The sequence below is a fragment of the Scyliorhinus torazame genome, chromosome 28 (genome assembly GCF_047496885.1).
Source record: "Scyliorhinus torazame isolate Kashiwa2021f chromosome 28, sScyTor2.1, whole genome shotgun sequence".
NCBI classification, from domain to species: domain Eukaryota; kingdom Metazoa; phylum Chordata; class Chondrichthyes; order Carcharhiniformes; family Scyliorhinidae; genus Scyliorhinus; species Scyliorhinus torazame.
In genome coordinates this window covers 29,290,002-29,317,296 of record NC_092734.1, presented here as the reverse complement: position 1 = coordinate 29,317,296, position 27,295 = coordinate 29,290,002, and the positions used below count along the sequence as shown (strand labels likewise).

The 27,295-nt window shown below is 49.3% G+C and overlaps 1 protein-coding gene across 1 annotated transcript in view; it reads right to left on the bottom strand.

Annotated features, from left to right (window-relative positions):
- LOC140403634 (annexin A4-like) overlaps positions 1-27,061 on the bottom strand; it is a 67,403-nt gene extending 40,342 nt beyond the window's left edge. Inside the window, exons 1-4 of the mRNA XM_072491778.1 lie at positions 26,878-27,061; positions 11,989-12,076; positions 2,620-2,714; positions 1,360-1,473 (exon numbers count right to left, since the gene is read on the bottom strand). Coding sequence (XP_072347879.1) covers positions 1,360-1,473; positions 2,620-2,714; positions 11,989-12,076; positions 26,878-26,901 — 321 coding nt within the window. The 5' untranslated portion in view covers positions 26,902-27,061. The remainder of the gene's footprint in view (positions 1-1,359; positions 1,474-2,619; positions 2,715-11,988; positions 12,077-26,877) is intronic.
- Between the last annotated feature and the right edge of the window lie 234 nt (positions 27,062-27,295).

Below are 27,295 nucleotides of genomic sequence, written 5' to 3'. Positions count from 1 at the left end.
TCAGAGGAAAGTAATCAAACTTATTTATTCCAGGTGTTCTATAAGGCTGGTTTCTCTGCTGACATAGCTGCCTCAGGACATACTGGGCGAAATTCTCCGGTATCGGCGCGATGTCCGCCGACTGGCGCCCAAAACGGCGCAAATCAGTCGGGCATCGCGCCACACCAAAGGTGCGGAATGCTCTGCATCTTGGGGGGCCGAGCCCCAACCTTACGGGGCTAGGCCCGCGCCGTACGAATTTCCACCCCGCCAGCTGGCGGAAAAGGCCTTTGGTGCCCCGCCAGCTGGCGCGGAAACGACATCTCCGGGCGGCACATGCGCGGGAGCGTTAGCGGCCGCTGATGGCATTCCTGCTCATGCGCAGTGGAGGGAGTCTCTTCCGCCTCCGCCATGGTGGATACCGTGGCGAAGGCGGAAGGAAAAGAGTGCCCCCACGGTACAGGCCCGCCCGCGGACCGGTGGGCCCCGATCGCGGGCCAGGCCACCATGGGGGCACCCCCCGGAGCCAGATCGCCCCGCGCCCCCCCAGGGCCACGGAGCCTGCCCGCGCCGCCTTGTCCCGCCGGTAAGGTAGGTGGTTTAATCTACGCCGGCGGGACAAGCATTTTAGCAGCGGGACTTCGGCCCATCCCGGCCGGAGAATCGCGGGGGGTGGGGCCCGCCAACCGGCGCAGCGCGATTCCCGCCCCTGCCGAATATCCGGTGCCGGAGAATTTGGCAACCGGCGGGGGCGGGATTCACGCCAGCCCCCGGCAATTCTCTGACCCGGCGGGGGGTCGGAGAATCTCGCCCACTATCTTGCACAGGGAAATCTAAATTAGACATTTAGTCCTATTTGCATTTGCAAAGCAGCAAATACGGGGATTTTCACAGTAACTTCATTGCAGTGTTAATGCAAGTCTACTTGTGACACTAATAAAGATTTTTTTTTCTTTTGTTAAATTTAGTGAACCCAATTCATTTTATTCCAATTAAGGGGCAATTTAGCGTGGCCAATCCACCTAGCCTGCACATCTTTGAGTTGTGGGGGCGAAACCCACGCAAACACGGGGAGAACGTGCAAACTCCACACGGACAATGACCCAGAGCCGGGATCGAACCTGGGACCACGGCGTCGTGAGGCAGCAATGCTAACCACTGCGCCACTGTGCTGCCCCAAAGATTATTATTATTACTTGCCTCAAGAATTGGCAACGGATACCTCTTGTTTGTCCTTGCTCAACACAGTGAGTGGTGTAGTTCTGGCTGACAGGCCTGCCGTTTTCAAGCCTTTAAAAGGCACTATATGTTTTAAATTTAGGCCATGGAGTTGCTTTTACTAACACAAGACTAAATCGAAAAAGGATAGCTGTGACTTACGTCCATTGCATTTGATAGTTCTTGCGCATCAAATTTTCCAGGTGTTAGCATTAATCCTTCAATTACAGATTGAAAGTCTCCTCCAAGCTCTGATTTCAGCTCTTCAATGAGGCTCTATCACAATTTAATAACACAATTTAAATGTAAAATGTGTTGAATAATCAGTAAAAGATGTACATTGTCAATAAAGTAGGGAATGCTACTCCGAGGCCTGTTACTGACAGAGTTATCAAGCATAGAATGGAGAAGCAGATTGACACAATTTTAGTGATATCTTATCTCGCTACAAGTATCAACATTCTGTCCTTGCAATCCTGGGAATCAGAGCTTTTATTTTAAAATATTATCTGTTAATAAGCTTTTCCAAGCCTTGAGATGAACTTCCAAACACATAGACCATTTGTTCCCATCATCATTACATCTCCCAATTTCATTTCATAGAATCCCTACAGTCCAGAAGGAGGCCATTTGGCCCATCGATTCTGCACCGACCCTCTGAAAGAGCAACCTACCTCGGCCACTCCAAGATCATATCCCCATAACTCCACCTAACCTGCACATCTTTGGATACTAAGGGGCAATATAGAGTGGCAAATCCACCTTTCTTTTAATAAATTTAGAGTACCCAATTCATTTTTTCCAATTAAGGGGCAATTTAGCATGGCCACTCCACCTACCCTGCACATCTTTGGGTTGTGGGGGCGAAACCCACGCAAACACGGGGAGAATGTGCAAACTCCACACGGACAGTGACCCAGAGCTGGGATCGAACCTGGGTCCTCAGCGCCGTGAGGCAGCAGTGCTACCCACTGTGCCACTGTGCTGCCCGTTGGCCAACCCACCTAACCTGCACATCTTTGGACTGTGGGAGGAAACCGGAGAACCCGGAGGAAACCCACGCAGACACGGGGAGAATGTGCAGACTCCGCACAGACAGTGACCCAGCAGGGAATCGAACCTGGGACCCTGGCGCTGTGAAGTCACAGTGCTAACCACTATGCCACCGTGCTGCCCAATTGTTGCAGGGTAACAATTCCAAAAAGAAATATATAGGGAGTATAATGGCACATCTTCTACCAACAATAGTTTCCAAATTTGAAATACTTTGTCCATCTATTAGGCAATGTTCTCTATGCATTTTCTTTTTTGCTATGACTTGATGCTAAAAAGGGTACATTGATTTTTCCACTGACATACTTTTCTTCTAGCATGTGATAACTTTTGCACAGTATATTGAGCTAATTCAGATATGTCCATTACCTGATCATAACTCGATTTAAATGACTCAATTATTTGCTGTCGTTGAAAATTTGTTCGACTTGTCAAAACCTCGATAATTTCATCTTCATTTGTTCCTGGTGAAATAACAAAGCAATTAGCATCTAATTAAAAATACCAATTAGATAACTGACTTACAACTACAACACTAGAGCAAAATGGAAAGAAACTTACTGGACTTGAAATATTGGCCAGATTTCTCCATCCCGGAGTCTCTGAGCTCCCGCCAGTGGAGAATCTGGACTGGTCTCCAATGGCACTAGGAGCAGGGCCCAGGTTCGTGTCTCAGTCCTTGGCCATGCAAATTTATGCATGGCGGTGAACATGTTGGTTTCCATCCAAATGCCGGTATCGGGCCACAATTTTGAGTTTGAGTGTGCGGTCTGATCCCAGAATCCAGCAGCAGGACCCCACCCACAACGTAAATCGTGACCTCCCCACTGACAGGGAGGGCACCCCCAATCTCTCATCATTGGAATTATGGGTCACCCCCCCCAAACATGTCGCAAGCATGAGGGTGACCAGATTACATTCCCCCCCCTTTAGCCACCCGTTTCTGTGCCCGTCCACTGGCATTGCCAATAGTGCACTGTCCCCTGACATGGCACCAACACCCTGGAAGTGACACCCCAGCCTGGCACAGTGGACACCAAAGGGTCACTTAGCTGCCTTGATGTGGTCAGGAGCTTGTCAATCATAGCAAAACTGTTTATAAATATTGTGGTTAGCGTCAAAGCAGAGCACGTGAGATGCATTCAAGCGTGAAGGGAAAGATGAATTCTCCCCCACCTCCACCAGCTGTGTTTGAACTATTAAACTGTCAGTCACAGGTCGGTGAAAGGTATTGCTCTGTGAATTTGAATGGATAGCTAATATTTCAAAGGATCTCAGATGATTTGAAGCCTTTCCAAGTGTTGTTGGTGTTCAAGAAAACCTCTGACACTTCAAAAACCTGTAGTTTTAAAGGCATATGTCTCAGGGAGCAGACGTTAGGAAAGGGAAAGTGTTCCTGCGTTGATTCTTCACTGGATTGCCAGGAATTCTCATCAGCTGCCAGGCAGAGCCTTCAGGGTGAGGAGGCCAGGAGGATGCTGTTGAGCAGAGGGCTACCTGAGATTACCAGGCCACGTGTAATCTTCAGGTTGCCCAGGGCTGGAAGGGGCAGTCCACTTGGGGCACACATCTAGGGGGAAGGTCCATGGGTCAATCCTTCACCCACAGCCCGAGCCCACCCAACCCCCAGGACCCTTAGGGGCCCATTATCTATGGAATGACCCCTTGACCCCTTGCAGGGTCCACGCGCCAGGGCTGCTCTTGGCAATACTTGCACCAAAGCTCCCCCGGTGACCTCCCACTGTGGGGGGCTCAGAGCAACACATTGGTGGAGAGAATTGGGCTTCCAGCCATTAATGGCATATTGATGCATAAAAATGACCTCTTTGCATGTCCCGCCGGAATGGGGTGGGTAGCCCCCTAGGGATGATGGCATGGGAGCAGAGACTGGGGATGGGTCAACTCCCAGTGACGATCCCTCAGCCAATGCTCCATCCTCCGGTATTCCCAATGGCAGCGAATGGAGAATCCTGGCCGTTAACTGTGTTTCCCTCCCCACAGATGCTATCTGGCCTACTGAGTGTTTCCAGCATGTTATTTCACATCTCCAGCATCCGCAGTAATTTGCCTTTTTGGCAGTAATAGACGTGCAATTGGAGATTTGAGTTTAACTCCCAACCTTCACCATCGCATGCACACTCAGCTCCTTCTGAAAAAATGTTTGCCAGTCGCAGCAACCCACCTTGTCAGCTCCTCCAGGTGTTCCCACCTCTTCCGCTCAGCCGCCTTCCAAACAAAACTGACAGCATCCAGTGTGATAATTACTGACTGAACTATTCTGTCCTTGTGTATGGGGTAGGTTGGAAACGGAAGGAGAAAATAAGATGGTTGCACACAGTAATTTGTTTCGAAGATCAAAGAATCATGGTTTCATTAGCATTCTTTTCTCTGGATAAAGACACAGCCGAGGCACGTCCTCATAGACCTAGACTCAGAAGCTTCCCAAGCCTAGAAACACATGAGGTAGACAAACTATATATTGTCCCATAACCCACATTTTCTGAAATAGGTCTCTAGTCTGAAGCCAGAGGCTATACCTTGAGAGGTGCCACTCCATGTCAAGCATAGCTTTTCAGGAGACACACCTGTCCTTACTCACTGAAAGGAGTTGCAGGTTGATAATCAACCTTGTTTAGCAATATGATTAAACCTTCCATGGCCATCAAGTCCTGGGATCCTCAAATTGTAGTCACTGTTGGCATGAATCCACCTGGAGACAGCAGTAGGCAGTATGCAAAGGGCCTCAATCGGTATGTGTCTCTCCTGGTAACAAGTTTAACAGTCTGTGTGAATGGCTTAAGGAGGAGAAACTGGTTGTAGACGATTGGAAAGGTCCCCGAGATAGACATATGTTAATATCTAGTCAAGGAAGTTGGAGGGGGAAAACAGCCGAATACACAGAAGGCATAATCAAAGAACAACAAAGGTATAACTGACAAGTCCCTGAGAAGGGACGCAGTTACCATCTGGCAACCTCAAAAAACAGGCAGGCCAGTTTCCAGCCACCATGCCTGAAGGCCAAGATTACAGCAAACAAGTTTCTAAATCTTAGAACCAGGGCAGTGCAGAAAAACGTTTTTTTTAAATGCGACACTGATTGAGTATTGGACAGAGCATTGAAAGAGCTCTTCTTCAAAACAGGGGGAAGACAGGGCAAATGTTAATGGCTCTTCCGAAAGGTGGCACCTCCAACAGCATGGTACTCTGTCAGTACTTCACTCAAGAGGCAAGATTGTCACTAACCAAGCCACAGCTGACACAATAAAGGGAAGCATTACAAGAAGCTAGCCATTTTAATACTGTGGCTACCAAGGCAGCAGATACCTGGGAACCCCACCATCTGGAGGTTCCCCACCAAGTCACTCACCATCCTGACTTGGAATATATCGCCATTCCTTCACTGTCGCTGGGGCAAAATCCCTAACAGCACAGTGGGTGTACCTACACCTCGGGGACAGCTGCGGTTCAAGAAGGCAACTCACCACCACCTTCTGAAGTGCAACTCAGGATGGGCAGTAAATGCTGGCCTAACCAGCGACGCCCACATCCCATAAATTAATAAAAAGAAAGTAAGCACAGTACGTCAAGCAAAATATGGTACTTTTCATAGAATCCCTACAGTGCAGGAGGCCATTCGGCCCATCGAGTCTGCGACAACCCTTTGAAAGACCATCCTACCTAGGTCCAATCCCCCGCCTATCCCTGCAACCCCCATCCTAAGGGGCAATTTAGCACAGGCCTAACCTGCATGTCTTTGTACTTTTAGGAGTTAATTCTGGATGAAATCCAAAACATTAGCACAGTTGTTTGACTTTCAGGCTGGGAACTTGAGTCAACTGCTAACGTCACTGATTTATAGTCGAAGCAGTGCGTTGAAAGCAGGATCTTTATTTACACACTTTAGAGCGATGGGATTAATGAGGGGAGGATGAATTCAGAATAACCTGTTTTGTATCAAAGATCATGGTGTAGCAAAACGTAGGACAGCGCTTCAACTTACAAAGCAATGGAGGATAGAAACATACTACAACCAATGATTAATCTGAAAAATAATTGAAGATTTACATCCTTTTGACGAGTGTATTTTTGCAATTTACAGCATTTTAAATTAAGCTGCAGGTTTGCACATCTACAAACTTCATTGTGTTTCAAATCTTGTAAAGTATCAAACAAAATAATAGTTTAGTACATGTGTTGACTGGAATGTTACAGCTCTTCCAGTCTTCTGCTACAGAAAGACGTTTTGCATCATATATGCCAACCCAGAATACTAAAGAAAAACTGACCAACAGTTAATAAAAACACCTGAACATTGGCTCAATACCGTAGCAATGCTGAGAGTGCTGTGGGGTAAGGAGTTGTAAACTGAAGCAGCAAGGATCTAACATTTATTCACTTCATTGGAGGGCGGGAGATCACACACAAAAGTCAGGTTTGCAGTGATGGTGGATTTGGAAATCATTGAAGGAAGATGTGAATGTTACACACCCAGGAGATTTATTTCCCACAGGGCAGACAGAACCGCAAAGCATTCTGAAACATGTCACTTCATTTGATTTGTTGTCTGGAATTCTCAAAAGCCTGCTTTCCTCGTCTGTCAAGCAAAACCATTTCTCCTGAAGGGGTTACCAGCATTTGAAAGATGCAAATGCTGGCGCTGTATTGGCTGATGGGTTGTATTGGCTTCAATATTATTCTTTTTTTTCTTTTTTTTTCCCCCCCTCTCCCTCCCCGGGCACACTCTTTCCCCCCCCTCCCTCAGGCTCCCCCCTCCCCGGGTCCTCACCACCCCTCGCTCCCGGGCAACCCCCCCCCCCCCCCGCCCCAGGCAGTCCCCCTCCGGGGACACTCTCCCACCACCACCCTCGGCTCTCTCTCTCCCCCCCCAGGGCTCTCCCCTCCTCACCCCCAACTTCACCCCCTCCCCACAACTTCACCCCTCCCCCCTCTTCAACCCCTCCTCCCACAAGTTCACCCCACCCCCTCTTCACCCCCCTCCCCTCCCCCCTCTTCACCCCCCTCCCCTCCCCCTCTTCAGCCCCACCCCCCTTCACCCCCCACCGCCTCCCCCCTCTTCACCCCCCACCCCCTCCCCTCCCCGTCTTCACCCCCCCTCTTCACCCCCCTCTCCTCCCCCTCTTCACCCCCCACCCTCTTCACCCCCCACCCCTCTCCTCCCCTCCCCCCACCCCCTCCCCTCCCTTCTTCACCCCCACCCCCTCCCCTCCCCCCTTCACCCCCTCCCCCCTCTTCACCCCCCACCCCCTCTTCACCCCCCACCCCCTCTTCAACCCCCCTCCCCACCCCCTCCTCACCCCCCACCCCCTCTTCACCCCCTCCCCCCTCTTCACCCCCTCCCCCTCTTCACCCCCTCTTCACCCCCACACCCTCTTCACCCCCTCCCCCCTCTTCACCCCCTCCCCCCTCTTCACCCCCTCCCCCCACTTCACCCCCCACCCCCTCTTCACCCCCCACCCCCTCTTCACCCCCTCCCCCCTCTTCACCCCCTCCCCCCTCTTCACCCCCTCCCCCCTCTTCACCCCCCACCCCACCCCTCCCCCCTCTTCACCCCCTCCCCCCTCTTCACCCCCCACCCCCCTCTTCACCCCCCACCCCCCTCTTCACCCCCCACCCCCTCCCCCCTCTTCACCCCTCCCCCCTCTTCACCCCCACCCCCCTCTTCACCCCCCACCCCCTCTTCACCCCCTCCCCCTCTTCACCCCCTCCCCCTCTTCACCCCTTCCCCCTCTTCACCCCCTCTTCACCACCTCCCCACCCTCTCCCCCCTCTTCACCCCCTCCCCACCCCCTCCCCCCTCTTCACCCCCTCCCCCCTCTTCACCCCCTCTCCCGCGGGCCCTCTTCCTCTGTCGGCCCCCTCCCCGCGGACCGCTTCAATATTATTCTGAAGTGATCAGTTCAACATACTCGTAGTGTATCGTGCTAATTGGGGAACCAAAACATTTTAAAATGTACACCTATAATACAACTGGGGCAGCATAACCCCCGGATTCAAAGTAAAATTATCTCAACATTGCCTTCCTGTCCTAGAATCCATGACAACTGAGAGAAAGATAGAAATTTACCTAGATTAAGAATATTCCGAGATTGCTGTTAATAAACATTTTAATTAGCTTTCAGGATAGTGGCATGGTGGCGCAGTGGTTAGCACTGCTGCCTATGGCGCTGAGGACCCGGGTTCGATCCCAGCCCTGGGCCACTGTCTGTGTGGAGTTTGCACATTCTCCCCGTGTCTGTGTGGGTCTCGCCCCCACAACCCAGGGATACATAGAAGATAGGAGCAAGAGGAGGCCTTTTGGGCCTTTGAGCCTGCTCCGCCATTTATCACGATCATGGCTGATCATCCAACTCAATAGCCTAATCCTGCTTTCTCCCCATAGCCTTTGATCCCATTCGCCCCAAGTGCTATATCTAGCCGCCTCTTGAATATATTCAATGTTTTAGCATCAACTACTTCCTGTGGTAATGAATTCCACAGGCTCACCACTCTTTGGTTCATTATAATAATTCATTATAACTGCAATCATTGAAAAGCTAAAACTCCATGAAAACAGGATGTTACAAGACAAGCATTGGAAACTGGATTCTGTGTTGTAAAGTGTACCAATTTGACAGCCTCCAGTCTAGTCACTAATGCAATATCTCATATTTGACCGGTGGCTGTTACCTGTCCTAATATAATCTTTATTATTGTCACAAGTAGGCTTACATTAACACTGCAATGAAGTTACTCAGAAAATCCCCCAGTTGCCACATTCAGGTACACAGAGGGAAAATTCAGAACGTCCAATTCACCTAACAAGCACGTCTTTCGGGACTTGTGGGAGGAAACCGGAGCACTCGGAGGAAACCCACGCAGACACGGGGAGAACGTGCAGACTCCGCACAGACAGTGACCCAAGTGGGAATCGAACCTGGGACCCTGGCGCTGTGAAGTAACAATGCTAACCACTGGGCTACCTTGCAGCCCATATATGGACAGTACAGATTACATCCCCAATTACTGCACAAAAATTCTTCCATAACTATAAAACCAAATGGAAACATAGGGGGCGATTCTCCAATATTGGGGCAAAGAGTTCGCGCCGTCATGAACGCCGGCGCGTTTCACGACGGCGCGAACCGGGCCCAGTTACATACGATTCTGGCCTCCACAGGGGGCCAGCACGGCGCTGGAGCGGTTCACGCTGCTCCAGCCTCCTTTTGGGCGCCGCGCCAACTGCGCATGCGCAGTTGGGCTATCTCCATCCTGCGCATGCGCGGGGGACTTCTTTAGCGGACGCCCGACTCAACATCGGTGTTCAGGGGCCAGCCGCGCCAGGAAGTAAGCCCAGGGGGGAGAGGCCGGCCCGCCGATTGGTGGGCCCCGATCGCAGCCAGACCCCATGGGAGGCCCCCCCCCCCCCCCCCAGTGAAGGAGCCCCCCTCCACCCCCCCCCCCCCACAGGCCGCCCCCGACCATTCCTGCAGAGTTCCCGCCGGCAGCGACCAGGGGTGAACGGCGCCGGCGGGACTCTGTCGTATCAGCCCCGCCGGTTCCGGTGGCCCGCGGCCGGCGCCGCGCCAAACACGCCGCCGTAAATGGCGCCGATTCTCCGCACCTCGGAGAATCGCGTGCCGGCATCGGGGCCTCATGACACGGTTACGCCGATTCTCCGGCCCTGGCTCGAAGAATAGCCCCCACAGTTCTAAGAATTTCAGAGCATAAATAATTGCTACATTCACATGCAACCAGATCAAGGGTCTGTGTTACACAGCAGTGGAATCCTAATGAGGAAATATCAACATAACTTTTACAACCAGGAAACTGCCTCTTTATTTGAAGAACAGGTGCAACTAGTATTGAAGTAAATAGGCTTCACGAAAGTGTATTTGTCATATAAAGTTTCTTTAAAAGGCAAACAAAAAGATTTGAAAGGTACATTTAAACAGCTTGCTCTATTTGACTTCTTGGGGACAAACAAGACATACAACCTGTAACTTCGGCTCTTAAAAACTATGTCATTATAATGTTTTTCTTCCTCCAATTTACATGCAACCAATTAGTGGGAAAAGGCAACATTTGGTTCTTTGTTCCAATAGACTTGGTGGATTTCTATCCCAGAGGAATTTATTTTTTGTGAAATATACACAACCTGAAAGTTGGCATACATGATTAATACACCTCACCCACTTTGGTTTAAGCATCTTTTTTTTTAATTTAACCCTCTCTCTAATGATTATCTGACTTTAAAAAGTAATCACAGTTTTACCATTTTACTCTGGAGTTAAAGATCCTCTGGAGGGGTAGAGGGTTTCCTATTGAACCTATTCTGCACAGCGGCATGCTCCGAATCGTACCAATCGAGTTCAGGAAAATTATTAATGGTGGTCAAGGACCTTTGAGTAAATCAGTATTGACTGAATGATAACAAAGATATGCATACCGCCTTTGAAATGGGTTTTACAAATTCAAAAGCAGAGGGGGCGATTCTCCCACCGCATTGCGCCCAGCACACATCCCGCTATTCTGGGAGAATAACGGATAATCCCAAATGGGGTTCACACCATTTGCCAAACGAACCCCGATGTTCCTGGCCAGTGGCACCAAATGCAATCTGGTTCACGCCCTCGCTGGGCACAAACCAGACCCGCAAAATTAAATCAGCATTTAAACTAATTTAAATATGCATTTCCAGGTTTTAGCCGGAGTCTCCCGGCTCCAGGGATTCAGCGCCCCCACTAGTGCAATGTGAGGTGGCAGGAATCCCTATCGGTCTCCATCAATGGGGACCAGGCTTGATGACCACACACGCACACGAGGGCTCGGAGGCCATTGGAGCTCCTGGGTGTTCAGGAACAGGGCCCTGGCACCCTGACAGTGCCAAGCTGGCATGGCCAGTTTGGGACTGTCAGGGAGCAGGATGGGGCATTGCAATGAAAGGGACGGGGGAGAATTGAAGGGGGCCTTAGGCAACGCCTCAGCGGGATCTCGGTCACTAGGTTGGGGTTGATGCCTGTGAGTGTGGGGGGAGGGAGCTGGTGGGTTGTCTGGAGATCGGGGTGCCCCTTAAAAATGATGTCCCAATCTTTGAGGAACCAGCCAGCTGACATCTCTAGATCCTGCACTTCTCTTTCCCATCAGGAATCTCCCCAAGCTCCAAATAAAATGACTAAGTGTGGGTGGATTGCGATGGGAATCGCACCGGTACAGCCGGCGGAATTCCCGCCGGTTTTCCCACCTGAAATGACACTTAGGGTGGGATTCTCTGCCCGTGCCCATCCCGCGGCCGAATATTCCCTCCCGAGGTCACTGGATCTTTACATGGTCTGCGTCCCGCCCGTGACGGGCGTGGCTGAAGAATCCAGCCCTTAGTCATTTGGGGGAGAATTCTGCCCCATGTTCCTATTTCCTTTACATGCGCACTTTTAGGAGTACGGTTTCTACCTCATTCATAGAAGAAGGTTGATCAGAAGTTCTCCAGTTACTGCCAATGAACGCGCGAACAGAGTCTGCAAGTCCAAGACGTTCACTACATGTGCAAGGGAGCCTGCTGAGGGCATCGATAATGGTTGTCTGAAACACAGGCACCTCGCTGCCATGGGGAAGGGAGCAAAAAGAGGCCTTGACACCGTGCTCTCCACCTCCCCCCCCACCCCCACCACCCAGCGACCCAATGCAATTCTCCCTCCTCAATCATGCAGTTTAACAGGAAAAAGTTTTCAAAACTTTAGTTACCGAGTCCTTTCATAGCATTGCGAAGACATTCTGCATCATGATAAGCATTGAAGCCAGGACTTGATCTGACGGTGCCTCTTGTCTGCACCTAAGTGGGAGAAAAGAATAGTTATAATATTTTATCAATCATTTCATTTAGAAATTGAAGACGTTTCAGGTTTTAACAGAGATAAAGGGCGGGATTCTCTGCCGGAGTGATTCTCCATTCTGCCAGCAGCGCACCTACGCCTGTGGGTTTCCCAGCGGCATGGGGTGGTCACAATGGGAAATCCCATCGGCAGGTAGCAGGAACGGCCGCCAAGGAACATGTGACTAGAGCATCCCACCCACAGTTTAACAATGGAATGGATCATTTTCAACAGAGTGTGCTATTAATTTTTCGAGGGCTTGTGTTTTACAAATTAAATTTACAGTTCAGAATTTTTCTCTCCAACATTTTGCTCCCATATTTATAGCACAGTATCCAAAAACAGACCAAAGATCTTTAAAAATGAAATTTGTCTCTTTACTCACCATTACAAACAAGTTAGCATGCCCAAGTTCAGTAATTCACTCTGTCATGTGAGAGTACCTTTAAGAAATGGATGTTTAAGCTATGTACCTTTAAGAAAACAGTAATGTCAGAGAGTGGGTGGAGCTGAGCTATGTTCAGCCATTTTGAAGTTTCAGTTTTGAGGAAATGAGCTTGGGAGTGTCTGTGTTTGCAGTGAGCTGGATCTGCTGTGATCTCTGCCATGAAAGACTATCTCTGGTTCATTTGGGTGATTTAAACTCATAATAGTAAAGCCTTTAACCTGATGTGTTTCTGTTTAAAGGTGTTAAGTCTCATTGAAAGGAATAACTGAAGGATTATTTAGTATTGTAATATTTTCAGGGTTATCTTTGAAGTAAGGGGTGTTAAGAGATCCAATGTTTATTTAAGAGGTTAAGTTGAGTTCATGGAATAAATATTGTTTTGTGTTTAAAAATCCACGTGTGGGTTGCGGCGGGGATGAGCTAGCCGCACATTTCGGCGGCTCCAGCTCCGACGGATCTTCGGGCTCTTTTAAGAGCCCCAACGGGGACTTTGCCGGCCGAAAAACCCGGTGTGAGGTGCGTGGGAAGGGAGTCCCCCCCGAACGACGGAGGGAAAAACCGGCGGCGGCGGCTGCAGCCCGAAGAATCTTCAACCACAAGGTCAGAGGGAGTGGAGAACAAAATGGCGGCAGAGAAATCGCAGGCGACATGGGGGCCTGAGCAGGACGAGGTTGTGAGACGGTGCGTGGATCTGCTGAAGAAGGAGGTAATGACCCCGATGTTACAGGCAATTGAGGGGCTTAAGGAGACTTTAAAGACCCAGGAGACTGAGCTTCGCGTGGTGGAGCAGAAGGTGTCAGGTATTGAGGACGAGGTCCTGGGCCTGGCGGTTAAGACTTAGACGCACGAGGCACTTCATAAAAAGTGTGCTGAAAGGATCGAGGCCCTTGAAAACAGAGCGCGAAGGAAGAACCTTAGGATACTAGGTCTCCCGGAGGGTGTGGAAGGAGTGGACGGTGGAGCGTACGCAAGTAAGATGCTGAGCTCACTGATGGGTGCTGAAGCCCCTGCGGGCCCCATGGAGGTGGAGTGGGCAAATCGGATTCCGGCGAGAAGACCAAAAGCGGGAGAACCACCGAGGGCGATAATCGTGCGATTCTACCGCCTTAAGGACAGAGAAGAGGTCCTGAGATGGGCTAAAAAGGTGCGGAGTAGCAGATAGGAGAATGCTGTGGTAAGGATATACCAGGATTGGAGTGCGGAGGTGGCGAGAAGGAGGGCGAGCTTCAACCGAGCCAAAGAGGTTTGCACAAAAGGAAAGTGAAGTTTGGGATGCTGCAGCCGGCAAGACTATGGGTCACGTATCAGGAGAGACACTATTATTTCGAGATGGCGGAGGAAGCATGGTCCTTCATCAATGAAGAGAAACTGGACCGGAACTGAGGGACTGATGCTGCAGGGAACTGTTATTGTTGTTATTGTTATTGTTTTTGTTAATGTGATGGCGAAAGTTAATCGAGAAGTAAACAGGGAAGGGGGGGGGACACTGGGGAAATGTGGGCGCTGGTGAGGGGGGAAAGGCGGGACATAGTCGGAGAATGGGGAAGGAGAGGGGGAGGGGAAAGGGAGCTGCGCCATAAGAGGCGGGTCAGGTAAAGGGATGTTCCCGCGCCAGAAAGAATAAGGCGGGAAAACAGGCGCAAGGCGGATGGGAGTTCCCTCACACCGGGGGGGGGGGGGGTCGAGGAGCGAGCAGGAGTAGCCGGGGTCAGTTGAAGTCAGCTGACTTACGGAAGTGATATGGGGGGAGCAATCAAGCTAGATAGGGATCTAGCGGGGGGGGGGGACAACTGGGTTGCTGCTGCGGAAATCCAAAAGGAAATGGCTAAAGAGTGGGTGGTCGGGGGCGGAGTGCGACGCTGGGGGAGCGAGCGGGAGCGTGGAGGCGGGATATGGGACTGGCCTAGAGAAGGTAATGGCTAGTCGACACGGGAGGGGGGCAGGTAGCCCCCCAGTGAGGCTGATCACATGGAATGTGAGAGGCCTGAATGGACCGATAAAAAGGGCCCGAGCGCTCGCGCATTTGAAAGGACTAAGGGCAGACGTGGTTATGCTCCAAGAGACGCACCTAAAGGTGGCGGACCAAGTTAGGCTAAGGAAAGGATGGGTGGGACAGGTGTTCCACTCAGGACTGGACGCAAAGAACAGAGGGGTGGCCATTTTGGTGGGGAGACGGGTAGCATTTGAAGCAAAGAACATCGTAGCAGATAGTGGAGGTAGATATGTAATGGTGAGTGGTAGGCTGGAGGGAATGGAGGTCGTGTTGGTTAATGTGTATGCCCCAAATTGGGACGATGCGGGGTTCATGAGACGGATGCTGGGGCGTATACCGGACCTGGAGGCAGGAAATTTGATTTTAGGAGGGGACTTCAATACAGTGCTGGACCCGGGGCTAGATAGATCCAGCTCAAGGACTGGAAGAAGGCCGGCAGCAGCCAAGGTACTTAAGAGGTTTATGGACCAAATGGGGGGAGTGGATCCATGGCGATTTCTTAGACCCAGGGCTAGGGAGTATTCCTTCTTCTCCCACGTCCATAAAGTGTACTCCTGGATAGATTTTTTTGTTTTAGGAAGGTCGTTGATCTCTAGGGTGGAAGCTGAATACTCAGCCATAGCGGTTTCGGACCATGCCCCACATTGGGTGGGCCTGGAAGTAGGAGAGGACAGGGAGCAGAGAACACTCTGGCGATTAGATGTGGGACTGATGGCGGATGAGGGAGTGTGTGCAAGAGTGAGGGGGTGTATTGAGAGATACCTGGAGGTCAATGACGACGGCGAGGTCCCTGTGGAAGTGTTCTGGGAAGCACTAAAAGCGGTGGTCAGAGGAGAGCTGATTTCTATTGGGGCCCACAAAAGGAAAACAGAGGCCAAGGAAAGGGATAGATTACTGGGGGAGATTTTAAGGGTGGACAGGGAATTTGCAGAGACCCCGGAGGAGGAGCTGTACAGGGAGGGGAGACGACTCCAGACCGAGTTTGACCTTCTGACCACCAGAAAGACGGAGGTACTGTGGAGGAAGGCACAGGGGAGGAGGTATGAATATGGGGAAAAGGCTAGTCGCCTGTTGGCGCACCAACTGCGAAAGAGGGCAGCAGCGAGGGAGATAGGAGGAATTAGGGATGAAAGGGGAGACACTGTGCGAAGGGCAGGAAAGATAAATGAGGTGTTTAAGACCTTTTATGAGGAACTTTATAGGTCTCAGCCCCCAGAGGGAGAGGAGGGGATGCGGCAGTTCCTGGACCAATTGAGGTTCCCGAAAGTGGAGGAGCAGGCGGTGGCAGGCCTGGGGGCGCCGATTGAGGTGGACGAGGTTATTAAGGGACTGGGAAGCATGCAAGCAGGGAAGGCCCCGGGGCCGGACGGGTTCCCGGTGGAATTCTACAGAAAATATGTGGACTTGTTGGCCCCGTTGTTGGCGAGGACGTTCAATGAGGCCAGGGAAGGGGGGACGCTACCCCCGACGATGTCGGAGGCGACGATATCGCTAATTTTGAAGAGGGACAAAGATCCGTTGCAGTGCGGGTCCTATAGACCTATTTCACTATTGAACGTGGACGCCAAATTGCTGGCAAAGGTGCTGGCATCGAGGATAGAGGACTGTGTCCCGGGGGTGGTGCACGAAGACCAGACAGGGTTCGTAAAAGGGAGACAATTGAATGTTAACGTGCGACGACTATTAGGGGTGATAATGATGCCCTCAGTGGAGGGGGAGGCAGAGACAGTGCCGGCAATGGACGCAGAGAAGGCATTTGATAGGGTGGAGTGGGAGTATTTATGGGAAGTGTTAAGGAGGTTTGGGTTTGGGAACGGGTTTATTCGCTGGGTTAGACTACTTTATGGGGCACCAACGGCAAGCATAGTTACAGGTTGACATAGATCGGAGTATTTCCGATTATATAGGGGAACAAGACAGGGATGCCCGCTGTCTCCATTGTTGTTTGCATTGGCAATTGAACCTCTGGCCATGGCGTTGAGAGACTCCAGGAAATGGAGAGGGGTGACTAGAGGGGGAGAAGAACACCGAGTCTCGTTATACGCGGATGACCTATTGTTATACGTGTCGGACCCAGCGGGGGGGATGATAGAGGTTATGCGAATTTTGAGGAGGTTCGGGGAATTTTCGGGGTATAGGTTAAACATGGGGAAGAGTGAATTATTTGTGATACATCCAGGGGGCCAGAGTAGAGAGATAGAAGGCTTACCGCTAAGGAAAGTGGAAAGAAACTTCCGATACTTGGGGATTCAGATCGCTAGGAGCTGGGGAACCTTGCACAGACTTAATCTGACACGGCTGGTAGAACACATGGAGGAGGACTTTAAGAGGTGGGACATGCAGCCTTTATCGCTGGCGGGCAATTAAGATGATGGTCCTCCCGAGGTTCTTATTTGTATTTCAATGTCTCCCTATTTTAATCACCAGGACCTTTTTTAATAAAATAGATAGGAGCATTACGAGCTTTGTGTGGGCAGGGAAAGTTCCGAGAGTAAGGAGGGGGTTCCTTCAGCGCAGTAGGGACAGAGGAAGACTGGCACTACCGAACTTGGGAGATTATTATTGGGCCGCCAATGTGGCAATGATACGTAGATGGATGATGGAGGGTGAGGGAGCGGCATGGAAAAGGCTGGAGAGAAGGTCCTGTAAAGGGACGAGTCTAGAGGCGCTGGTGACGGCACCGCTACCGTTCTCACCTAAAAAGTACACCACGAACCCGGTGGTGGCGGCAACACTGAACATATGGGGACAGTGGAGGCGACAGAGAGGGGTGGGGGGAGCCCTGGTGGGGTCCCCAATCAGGAACAACCATAGGTTCGCCCCAGGAAGAATGGATGGAGGATTTCAGAGCTGGTACCAGTTGGGAATTAGGAAGGTGGGAGATTTATTCATAGATGGGACTTTTGCGAGCTTGGGAGCACTGGAGGAAAAGTATAAGTTACCCCGGGGAAATTTCTTGAGATATATGCAGGTGAGGGCGTTTACTACACAACAGGTGAGGGAATTTCCGCGGCTCCCGACACAGGGGATACAGGACAGGGTGCTTTAAGGGGTGTGGGTCGGAGAGGGCAAGGTGTCAGAGATTTACAGAGAGATGAGGGAAGAGGGGGAGGAGTCGGTGGGCGAACTAAAAGGAAAGTGGGAAGAAGAACTAGGGGAGGAGATAGAGGAGGGTATGTGGGCTGATGCCCTAAGCAGGGTAAACTCCTCTTCCTCATGCGCCAGGCTTAGCCTGATTCAATTTAAGGTGCTACATAGAGCACACATAACGGGGGCAAGATTGAGCAGGTTCTTTAGAGTGGAGAACAGATGTGGGATGTGTGGCGGGAGCACGGCAAACCACGCACATATGTTTTGGGCGTGCCCGGCACTGGTAGGACATTGGAAGGGAGTGACGGGAGTGATCTCGCAGGTGGTGAATGCCCAGGTCAAACCAAGCTGGGGGTTAGCTCTATTTGGAGTTGTGGAAGAGCCGGGAGTGCAGGAGGCGAAAGAGGCCGATGTCGTGGCCTTTGCGTCCCTCGTAGCCCGGCGCAGGATCCTACTCATGTGGAAGGAGGCGAAACCCCCCGGACTGGAGGCCTGGGTAAACGATATGGCGGGGTTTATTAAACTGGAGCAGATAAAGTTTGCCCTGAGAGGATCGGCTCAAGGGTTCACCAGGCGGTGGCAGCCATTTCTCGACTACCTAGGGGAACGTTAGAGGGAAGACGGATGACCAGCAGCAGCAACCCAGGGGGAGGGGGGGGGGGGATGGGGGGAGGAGGTTTAGTTGAGTATAGGTCAATAGAGTATGAGGTTTTGTTACTTGATTATTATTATTATTGTTAAAAAGTTAAAAATTTCTGTTTGTTATTGTTATCGTTGCGTTTGTTTTGTAAGCGGGAAAAATGTTGCTCAGGGAAAAAAATTTTCAAGAAAATATATTTTTAAAAAATTAAAAAATCCACGTGTCCATAATTGTAATCCCACACCTAGGGAACAAGCCTTGTGCTCTCAAAAACAACAATGCATTAAAGGGGAGGTTGGTTGAACTCCCTGATACATTTTGGGGTTCTGAAAACACATCGCCCATAACAACTCCCAAACCTTAGTCGTGTCACTCAGCAGATAATACATGAATTCTTAAAACATCTTTGAATCGAAGATTACATATAGAGGATTCTACTTGCACCTCCTCACGAAAAAGCACAAAAGGAATAATAAGCCTCAATAGGACAGCAGGGCAGCACAGCGCCTAGCACTGTTGCTTCACGGCACCAGGGTCCCAGGTTCAATTCCCGGCTTGGATCACTGCCTGTGCGGAGTCAGCACGTTCTCCCCGTGTCTGCGTGGGTTTCCTCCGGGTGCTCCGGTTTCCTCCCACAAGTTCCGAAAGACGTGCTGTTAGGTGAATTGGACATTCTGAATTCTCCCTCAGTGTACCCGAACAGGCGCTGGAATGTGGCAACTAAGGGATTTTTACAGTAACTTCATTGCAGTGTTAATGTAAGCCTACTTGTGACGATAATAAAGATTATTATAAAAAGAAAGTCTGAGATTCGACGGTATTTTTAATTTGAAGGTTAAGCCCGGTGACAGTCAAGAAAATCTGTCAAGGAAACCCAAGAAATTGTAATATTTGTCTGTTGGTAATATTCTGGTCATATTTCTAACCTGAATGGCAATTAAAGCAATGGACAGAGTGACTGTGGGAATGTAAACTGCGAGTTTGATATGTTATTAAGCCAGCCTAGTCTTCAAACATATGTTTACCCAAGGTAAGTTAGTAAGAATGGTTACAGAACAGGAATAGATTTGAATGGACGTTGTGGTTCAAAGGATAAGATATGCAGAGGGGTGAAAGAAAGTGTGATAGGTTAGAGTGATAAAGAGAGTTTATTTTTAAATTGCAAATGCTAAAGTAAAGAGATTAAGTTAAACAATTCCGAGAGAGCAATTCTTTTTTAAAATAAATTTAGTGTACCCAATTCATTTTTTCCAATTAAGGGGCAATTTAGTGTGGCCAATCCACTTACCCGGTACATCTTTGGGTTGTGGGGGCGACACCCATGCAAACACGGGGAGAACGTGCAAACTCCATACCAACAGTGACCCAGAGGCGGGATCGAACCTGGGACCCCGGCGCCATGAGGCAGCAGTGCTAACCACTGTGCCACCGTGCCGCCCGCCGTTTCTCCTGAATTCTTGGTGGATTTATTCGTGATTATGTTCTATTTGTGGTAGCTAGTTCCTGTCTTCCCACAATCAATTGAAAAAACCTTCTCTCCCTCTACCCTATGAAACCCTTTTGGAATCTTGAAGGCATCTATCAGGGCAGCACGGTAGCATAGTGGTTAGCACAACTGCTTCACAACTCCAGGGTCCCAGGTTCTATTCCCAGCTTGGTCACTGTCTGTGTGGAGTCGGCACTTTCTCCCTGTGTGTGCGTGGGTTTACTCTGGTGCTCTGGTTTCCTCCCACAGTCCAAAGATGTACGGAGAGAGCAATTCTAAAGAAATTGGATCAGATAATGAGAGTTCAAAGGGGAAGAATATATATTTTTTAATACTGAAATCTATGAAGGTAGCTGTTTTAGATCAATAGCAGGAATAGTTGCTTAGCTCCCAGCTAGCAGTGTGCACAAACCCAGATCTGAAAAGCCAACTGCTGGGAAACCTCGAAGGGCACCCCAACAGAGAATTAAAGGCATTTTGTGGTTAAAGTACCTTAAAAATCTATACGTTATTGCGGAACAGTCTGGGGAAGCTTAGGTCTGAAGGTAGTTAAATTGAGATTGCTTGGAGCTGTTTAATATGTTGCCACAGTGTGGAGCTTTTGTCTTATTTAAGTGTAGTTCTATTTTAGTTTATTGCTTTTCCGATTTCTTAATAAACATTTACATTGCTATAAAATCATCACAAGTATGTGGAGGAACAGATTGGGAAACAGATTTTGGAAAGGTGCAGAAGTCACAGGGTAGTAGTCATGGGTGACTTTAACTTCCCAAATATTGAGTGGAAACTCTTTAGATCAAATAGTTTGGATGGGGTGGTGTTTGTGCAGTGTGTCCAGGAAGCTTTTCTAACACAGTATGTAGATTGTCCAACCAGAGGAGGGGCAATATTGGATTTAGTACTTGGTAATGAACCAGGGCAAGTGATAGATTTGTTAGTGGGGGAGCATTTTGGAGATAGTGACCACAATTCTGTGACTTTCACTTTAGTAATGGAGAGGGATAGGTGCGTGCAACAGGGCAAGGTTTACAATTGGGGGAAGGGTAAATACAATGTTGTCAGACAAGAATTGAAGTGCATAAGTTGGGAACATAGGCTGTCAGAGAAGGACACAAGTGAAATGTGGAACTTGTTCAAGGAACAGGTACTACGTGTCCTTGATATGTATGTCCCTGTCAGGCAGGGAAGAGATGGTCGAGTGAGGGAACCATGGTTGACAAGAGAGGTTGAATGTCTTGTTAAGAGGAAAAAGGAGACTTATGTAAGGCTGAGGAAACAAGGTTCAGACAGGGCATTGGAGGGATACAAGATAGCCAGGAGGGAACTGAAGAAAGGGATTAGGAGAGCTAAGAGAGGGCATGAACAATCTTTGGCGGGTAGGATCAAGGAAAACCCCAAGGCCTTTTACACATATGTGAGAAATATGAGAATGACTAGAGCGAGGGTATGTCCGATCAAGGACAGTAGCAGGAGATTGTGTATTGAGTCTGAAGAGATAGGAGAAGTCTTGAACGAGTACTTTTCTTCTGTATTTACAAATGAGAGGGGCGATATTGTTGGAGAGGACAGTGTGAAACAGACTGGTAAGCTCGAGGAAATACTTGTTAGGAAGGAAGATGTGTTGGGCATTTTGAAAAACTTGAGGATAGACAAGTCCCCCGGGCCTGACGGGATATATCCAAGGATTCTATGGGAAGCAGGAGATGAAATTGCAGAGCCGTTGGCAATGATCTTTTCGTCCTCACTGTCAACAGGGGTGGTACCTGGGGATTGGAGAGTGGCGAATGTCGTGCCCCTGTTCAAAAAAGGGACTAGGGATAACCCTGGGAATTACAGGCCAGTTAGTCTTACTTCGGTGGTAGGCAAAGTAATGCAAAGGGTACTGAAGGATAGGATTTCTGAGCATCTGGAAAGACACTGCTTGATAGTCAGCACGGATTTGTGAGGGGTAGGTCTTGCCTTACAAATCTTATTGAATTCTTTGAGGAGGTGACCAAGCATGTGAATGAAGGTAAAGCAGTGGATGTAGTGTACATGGATTTTAGTAAGGCATTTGATAAGGTTCCCCATGGTAGGCTTCTGCAGAAAGTAAGGAGGCATGGGATAGTGGGAAATTTGGCCAGTTGGATAACGAACTGGCTAACCGATAGAAGTCAGAGAGTGGTGGTGGATGGCAAATATTCAGCCTGGATCCCAGTTACCAGTGGCGTACCGCAGGGATCAGTTCTAGGTCCTCTGCTGTTTGTGATTTTCATTAATGACTTGGATGAGGGAGTTGAAGGGTGGGTCAGTAAAGTTGCAGACGATACGAAGATTGGTGGAGTTGTGGATAGTAAGGAGGGCTGTTGTCGGCTGCAAAGAGACATAGATAGGATGCAGAGCTGGGCTGAGAAGTGGCAGATGGAGTTTAACCCTGAAAAGTGTGAGGTTGTCAATTTTGGAAGGACAAATATGAATGCGGAATACAGGGTTAACGGTAGAGTTCTTGGCAATGTGGAGGAGCAGAGAGATCTTGGGGTCTATGTTCATACATCTTTGAAAGTTGCCACTCAAGTGGATAGAGCTGTGAAGAAGGCCTATGGTGTGCTCGCGTTCATTAACAGAGGGATTGAATTTAAGAGCCGTGAGGTGATGATGCAGCTGTACAAAACTTTGGTAAGGCCACATTTGGAGTACTGTGTACAGTTCTGGTCACCTCATTTTAGGAAGGATGTGGAAGCTTTAGAAAAGGTGCAAAGAAGATTTACCAGGATGTTACCTGGAATGGAGAGTAGGTCTTACGAGGAAAGGTTGAGGGTGCTAGGCCTTTTCTCATTAGAACGGAGAAGGATGAGGGGCGACTTGATAGAGGTTTATAAGATGATCAAGGGAATAGATAGAGTAGACAGTCAGAGACTTTTTCCCCGGGTGGAACAAACCATTACAAGGGGACATAAATTTAAGGTGAAAGGTGGAAGATATAGGAGGGATTCAGAGGTAGGTTCTTTACCCAGAGAGTAGTGGGGGCATGGAATGCACTGCCTGTGGAAGTAGTTGAGTCGGAGACATTAGGGACCTTCAAGCAGCTACTGGATAGGTACATGGATTACGGTAAAATGATATAGTGTAGATTTATTTGTTCTTAAGGGCAGCACGGTAGCATTGTGGATAGCACAATTGCTTCACAGCTCCAGGGTCCCAGGTTCGATTCCGGCTTGGGTCACTGTCTGTGCGGAGTCTGCACGTCCTCCCCGTGTCTGCGTGGGTTTCCTCCGGGTGCTCCGGTTTCCTCCCACAGTCCAAAGATGTGCAGGGTAGGTGGATTGGCCATGATAAATTGCCCTTAGTGTCCAAAATTGCCTTTGGTGTTGGGTGGAGGTGTTGAGTTTGGGTAGGGTGCTCTTTCCAAGAGCCGGTGCAGACTCAGGGGGCCGAATGGCCTCCTTCTGCACTGTAAATTCAATGATAATCTATGATTAATCTAGGACAAAGGTTCGGCACAACATCGTGGGCCGAAGGGCCTGTTCTGTGCTGTATTTTCTATGTTCTATGTTAAGTAGTCGAGGACATCATTCTGGATTTCAAAACCTCTCCTCGTACTATACAAATTGGAAATGTAAATGTGAGGTCAGTTGTTTCAAATTTCTCTTCTGGGATTTGAACAGCTCAGCATTTACCATCAGCCGTGCTCTTAACATCACTAAAATATCTGTTGTGAGGTGGTGGTGTAGTGGTATTGTAGTAAACCAGAAACCCAGATTAATGGTCTGGGGACCCAGGTTCAAATCCCACCACTGCAGATGGTGAAACTTGAATTCAATAAAAATCTGGAATTAAAAGTCTAATGATGACCATGGAACCATAGCCGATTGTTGTAAAAATCCATCTGGTTCACTAATTCACTGGGAAGGAAATCTGCCAACATGTGACTCCAGACTCTCAGCAATGTGGTTGATTCTTAACTGCCCTCTCAAAGGCAATTAGGGATGGGCAATAAATGCATGCTTGCCCAGCCAGCGACACCCGTGTTCCATGAATAAATAATAATGTTCAAACAGAAAACTGTAGTGGCTACCCAAGTAAATTTGATCCCATGTTAATCAATTTTAACATGCTTTCAGCTGATTAGGTCATAAAACCTTAAAACTGATGATGTAGACGACATGGATTCTCTGATCCTGGGGTTAAGTGTTGGCGCCGTCATAAACGCCGGAGCGTTTTACGACAGCATCATCTGGCCCCTAGGATCAGCGATCCGATCCTGTGCCTCACAGGGGGCCAGCACGGCACTGGAGAACCTCACGCAGGTCCGGGCGTCAGCACGGGTGCTGCGTGTCCGCGCATGTGTGCCACGTCCGCCGCAAGTTCGCGCATGCGCGTGGGTTGCCTTCTCCTTGCCGGCCCCGACGCAACATGGCGGAGAGCTACAGGTGCCCGGCGCGGAGGAACATAGGCCCCTACCGTGTTGAGTCCATCTGCCGAACGGTAGGCCTCGATCGCGGGCCAGGCCACTGTGGAGGCACCCTCCCAGGGTCAGATCCCCCCCCACTAGGCCGCCCCCCGCACCATGAATGCCGAGGTCTCGCCGGGTAGGACCACAGCAGAACGATGCCGGCGGGACTCGGCCTTACTCGGTGGGCACTCGGGCCATCACGCGGGGAGAATCACCGGGGAGGGAGGGGGGCACTCCGGCACCGCACCAACCGCGCCGGCTCCAATGGCGCCGATTCTCCGGTCGCCGGAGAATCAGCAGACCAGCGACAGAGCACCGTCGCGTGATTCGCGCCCCCCCCCCCTCCCCCCCCCCCCCCCCCCCCAGCGATTCCCCGACCCGCCACGGGGTCAGAGATTCCCGCTCATATATACATATTCAACATCAATCATTTATACAGAGCTATCATCCTTCTAGCACGCACCAATGACAGGCAGTAAGAGCAGGAGAGATTCCTGGTCAGCCATATCTGATGGGGAGAATGTTGGAGCCTCTCCCATTTCCCCCCCATTGCTCCAAATTACAACATGCATGTTAATGTTCATGTTGCCACAGGAACTCTGACTCCCTCCAACACACCTCCGCCACCTGAAAGCCTACCTATATGATCAAGCTGTTGCTCATCTGTCCCAACATCTTATATGACTCATTTCCAAATTTTGTTTAACAAGGTTTCAATGAAGTAATCTGGAATGTTTCCATTTGTTACAAAGATACTCTTATAAAATGCAAAGTCCAAAATGCAGGTTAGGTGGATTGGCCACGCTAAAATTGCCACTTGGTGTCCAAGTATGTGCGGATTGGGTGGAGATACAAGATTAGGGAGGGAGAGTGGATCTGGGTAGGGTGCTCTTTCAGAGGGTCAGTGCAATTTTGATGGGTCGACTGGCCCCCTTCAGCACTATAGGGATTCTATGGCAAGTTTGTGTCTTCGGGCAAATAAGCTGCTTGTATCACCATAGGCTCCAAGGAAGTGGGGTCATTTTCAGGAGGAAATACAGGCTAAGGCAGGAAATGATTGCAGTTCTTAAAATAAGAGAAGAATGAGTCTAACTGGGTAGATCATTTAGTTAGGCAAGTATAATAGATCTGATATTGTTGCATAGGGTCCTTGATGGGGTTCTTCTGGCGGTGGCAATCTTTTCTTGACTTTCTAGGGGAGCAGTAAGTCAGCAGCAACAGCACCTGGGGGCGGGGGGAGGGGGGGTTCAGGTGGGGGGGGAATTGTGGATATAATGTAAATTTTGTGTTGTATAAAGACAGCACCCACCTTGTTTTGTTCAATAATTTTCGTTTATTTTTGTTATGTAAAAATGTTGGTTGGAAAAAGCTTTAATAAAAACATATTTAAAAAAAGATATTGTTGCATAGCCCTCCGATGACAGACAATAATCAGGAGACACACCTTAGATTTTCAGCCACTGAAAAAAAAGCGAAGGGGAGGATTGCATTTATAGAGCACTCTAGCATTTCTTATCATAGAATTTGTAGTACAGAAGGAGGCCATTCGGCCCATCGAGTTTACACCGGTACTTGGAAAGAGCACCCTACCAAAGCCCACACCTCCGCCCTATCCATGTAACCCCACCTAACCTTTTTTTTTGGACACTAAGGGCAATTTAGCACAGCCAATCCATCTAACCTGCACATCTTTGGACTGTGGGAGGAAACCGGAGCACCCGGAGGAAACCCACGCAGACATGGGGAGAATGTGCAGACTCCGCACAGACAGTGACCCAACCCAGGAATCGAACCTGGGACCCTGGAGCTGTGAAGCAACAAGTGCTAACCACTGTGCTATCCCGAAACATCCTTACCACATAACCTAAGTATAAAATACTCCCAATTCACCAAAATTGTACCAAAATGATACATGACTTTATTGATGTGAAGGCTTGCATTTGTGCAGCAGTGTGCAATGTAACTAGCCCAGAACTGTACCAGTGCTCTGTAGAAAAATCTGCCTTTGGAAACTGGGTGTGGCTGAATCAACAGTTGCTCAATAAGAGGCATGATATAATATGAGAGAGGCACAATTTTCTTGATGTGAAATTGTCTTGTTCATTTCTGGACTTGAGGAGCCAAGAGAACATGTACCTAATATGCAAAAGGTTCCTGTTTCGACACCATGCGGAAACACAAGCCTTTTAAAGTCAGTTCATGGCTCATTTCCTAACGTGTGAGCAATATTTTTTTAAAATCCAGCCCAGATTAAACAACGCAGGTATTTCGGAAACTGTATAATTCCCAGCGACAAATGGCTGGGGTTGCTCATTAAGGGGAGCGTCAGCCTCATTTTACCATCACCAAAAGAAACACTTTATTAAAAAAATAAATTAACATTATTGGAACGTTTCCCCAATCTGAGTATATCTACAGCATTTTCATGTCCGTCCATTTCACCTGGGGCAAATGGTGAAACTGGATGGGTGGTCATTTGTGATACATTTCCCTTCACAAGATCATAGCTTGATTGAGAAGGGAGGGGCAATGGCTGGGAGAAAATAACAAGCCTCAGATATGAGAATCGTCCCCCCCCCATCCATTTGAGTAATCTGAACAATTTATATACACGCGATAGGATGTATAAAGCGCCCGGGATACAGAACACATTCGCTACACTATGTACTTACATGCTGTGCTCCCTTAGCAGCCATTCTCCCGCAATCAGATGAATTGTGATTCTGATAGAGGACCTGGACAGACAACCGAATCCGGTGGGTCTAGCTCTGTGTGCTTTGTCTAGCTCAGTAAAGGGACACACTGACTCGCACTTGATCTGAGGATGGTTTCTCTCAATGGCAGATATTGAACGGATATTGGGTGTGTCCCGCGCTCCTCAATTTGCCCAGACAGGTTGTGTTTGTAACAGAGGCGCTCCACTGGCCACCGCCCACTAAGTCTTGTTTGGCAGCATCTTTCGATCTCCAATGACCAGGCTGATAAGCATCCGCCATCCTCATATTACACCCTGCCTGCCTGCCCTGTTGTTGGTTCCTATTCGGGCTGAAAGTCTCCACATTTATAACACTTCGGCAAATGCAACTAAAG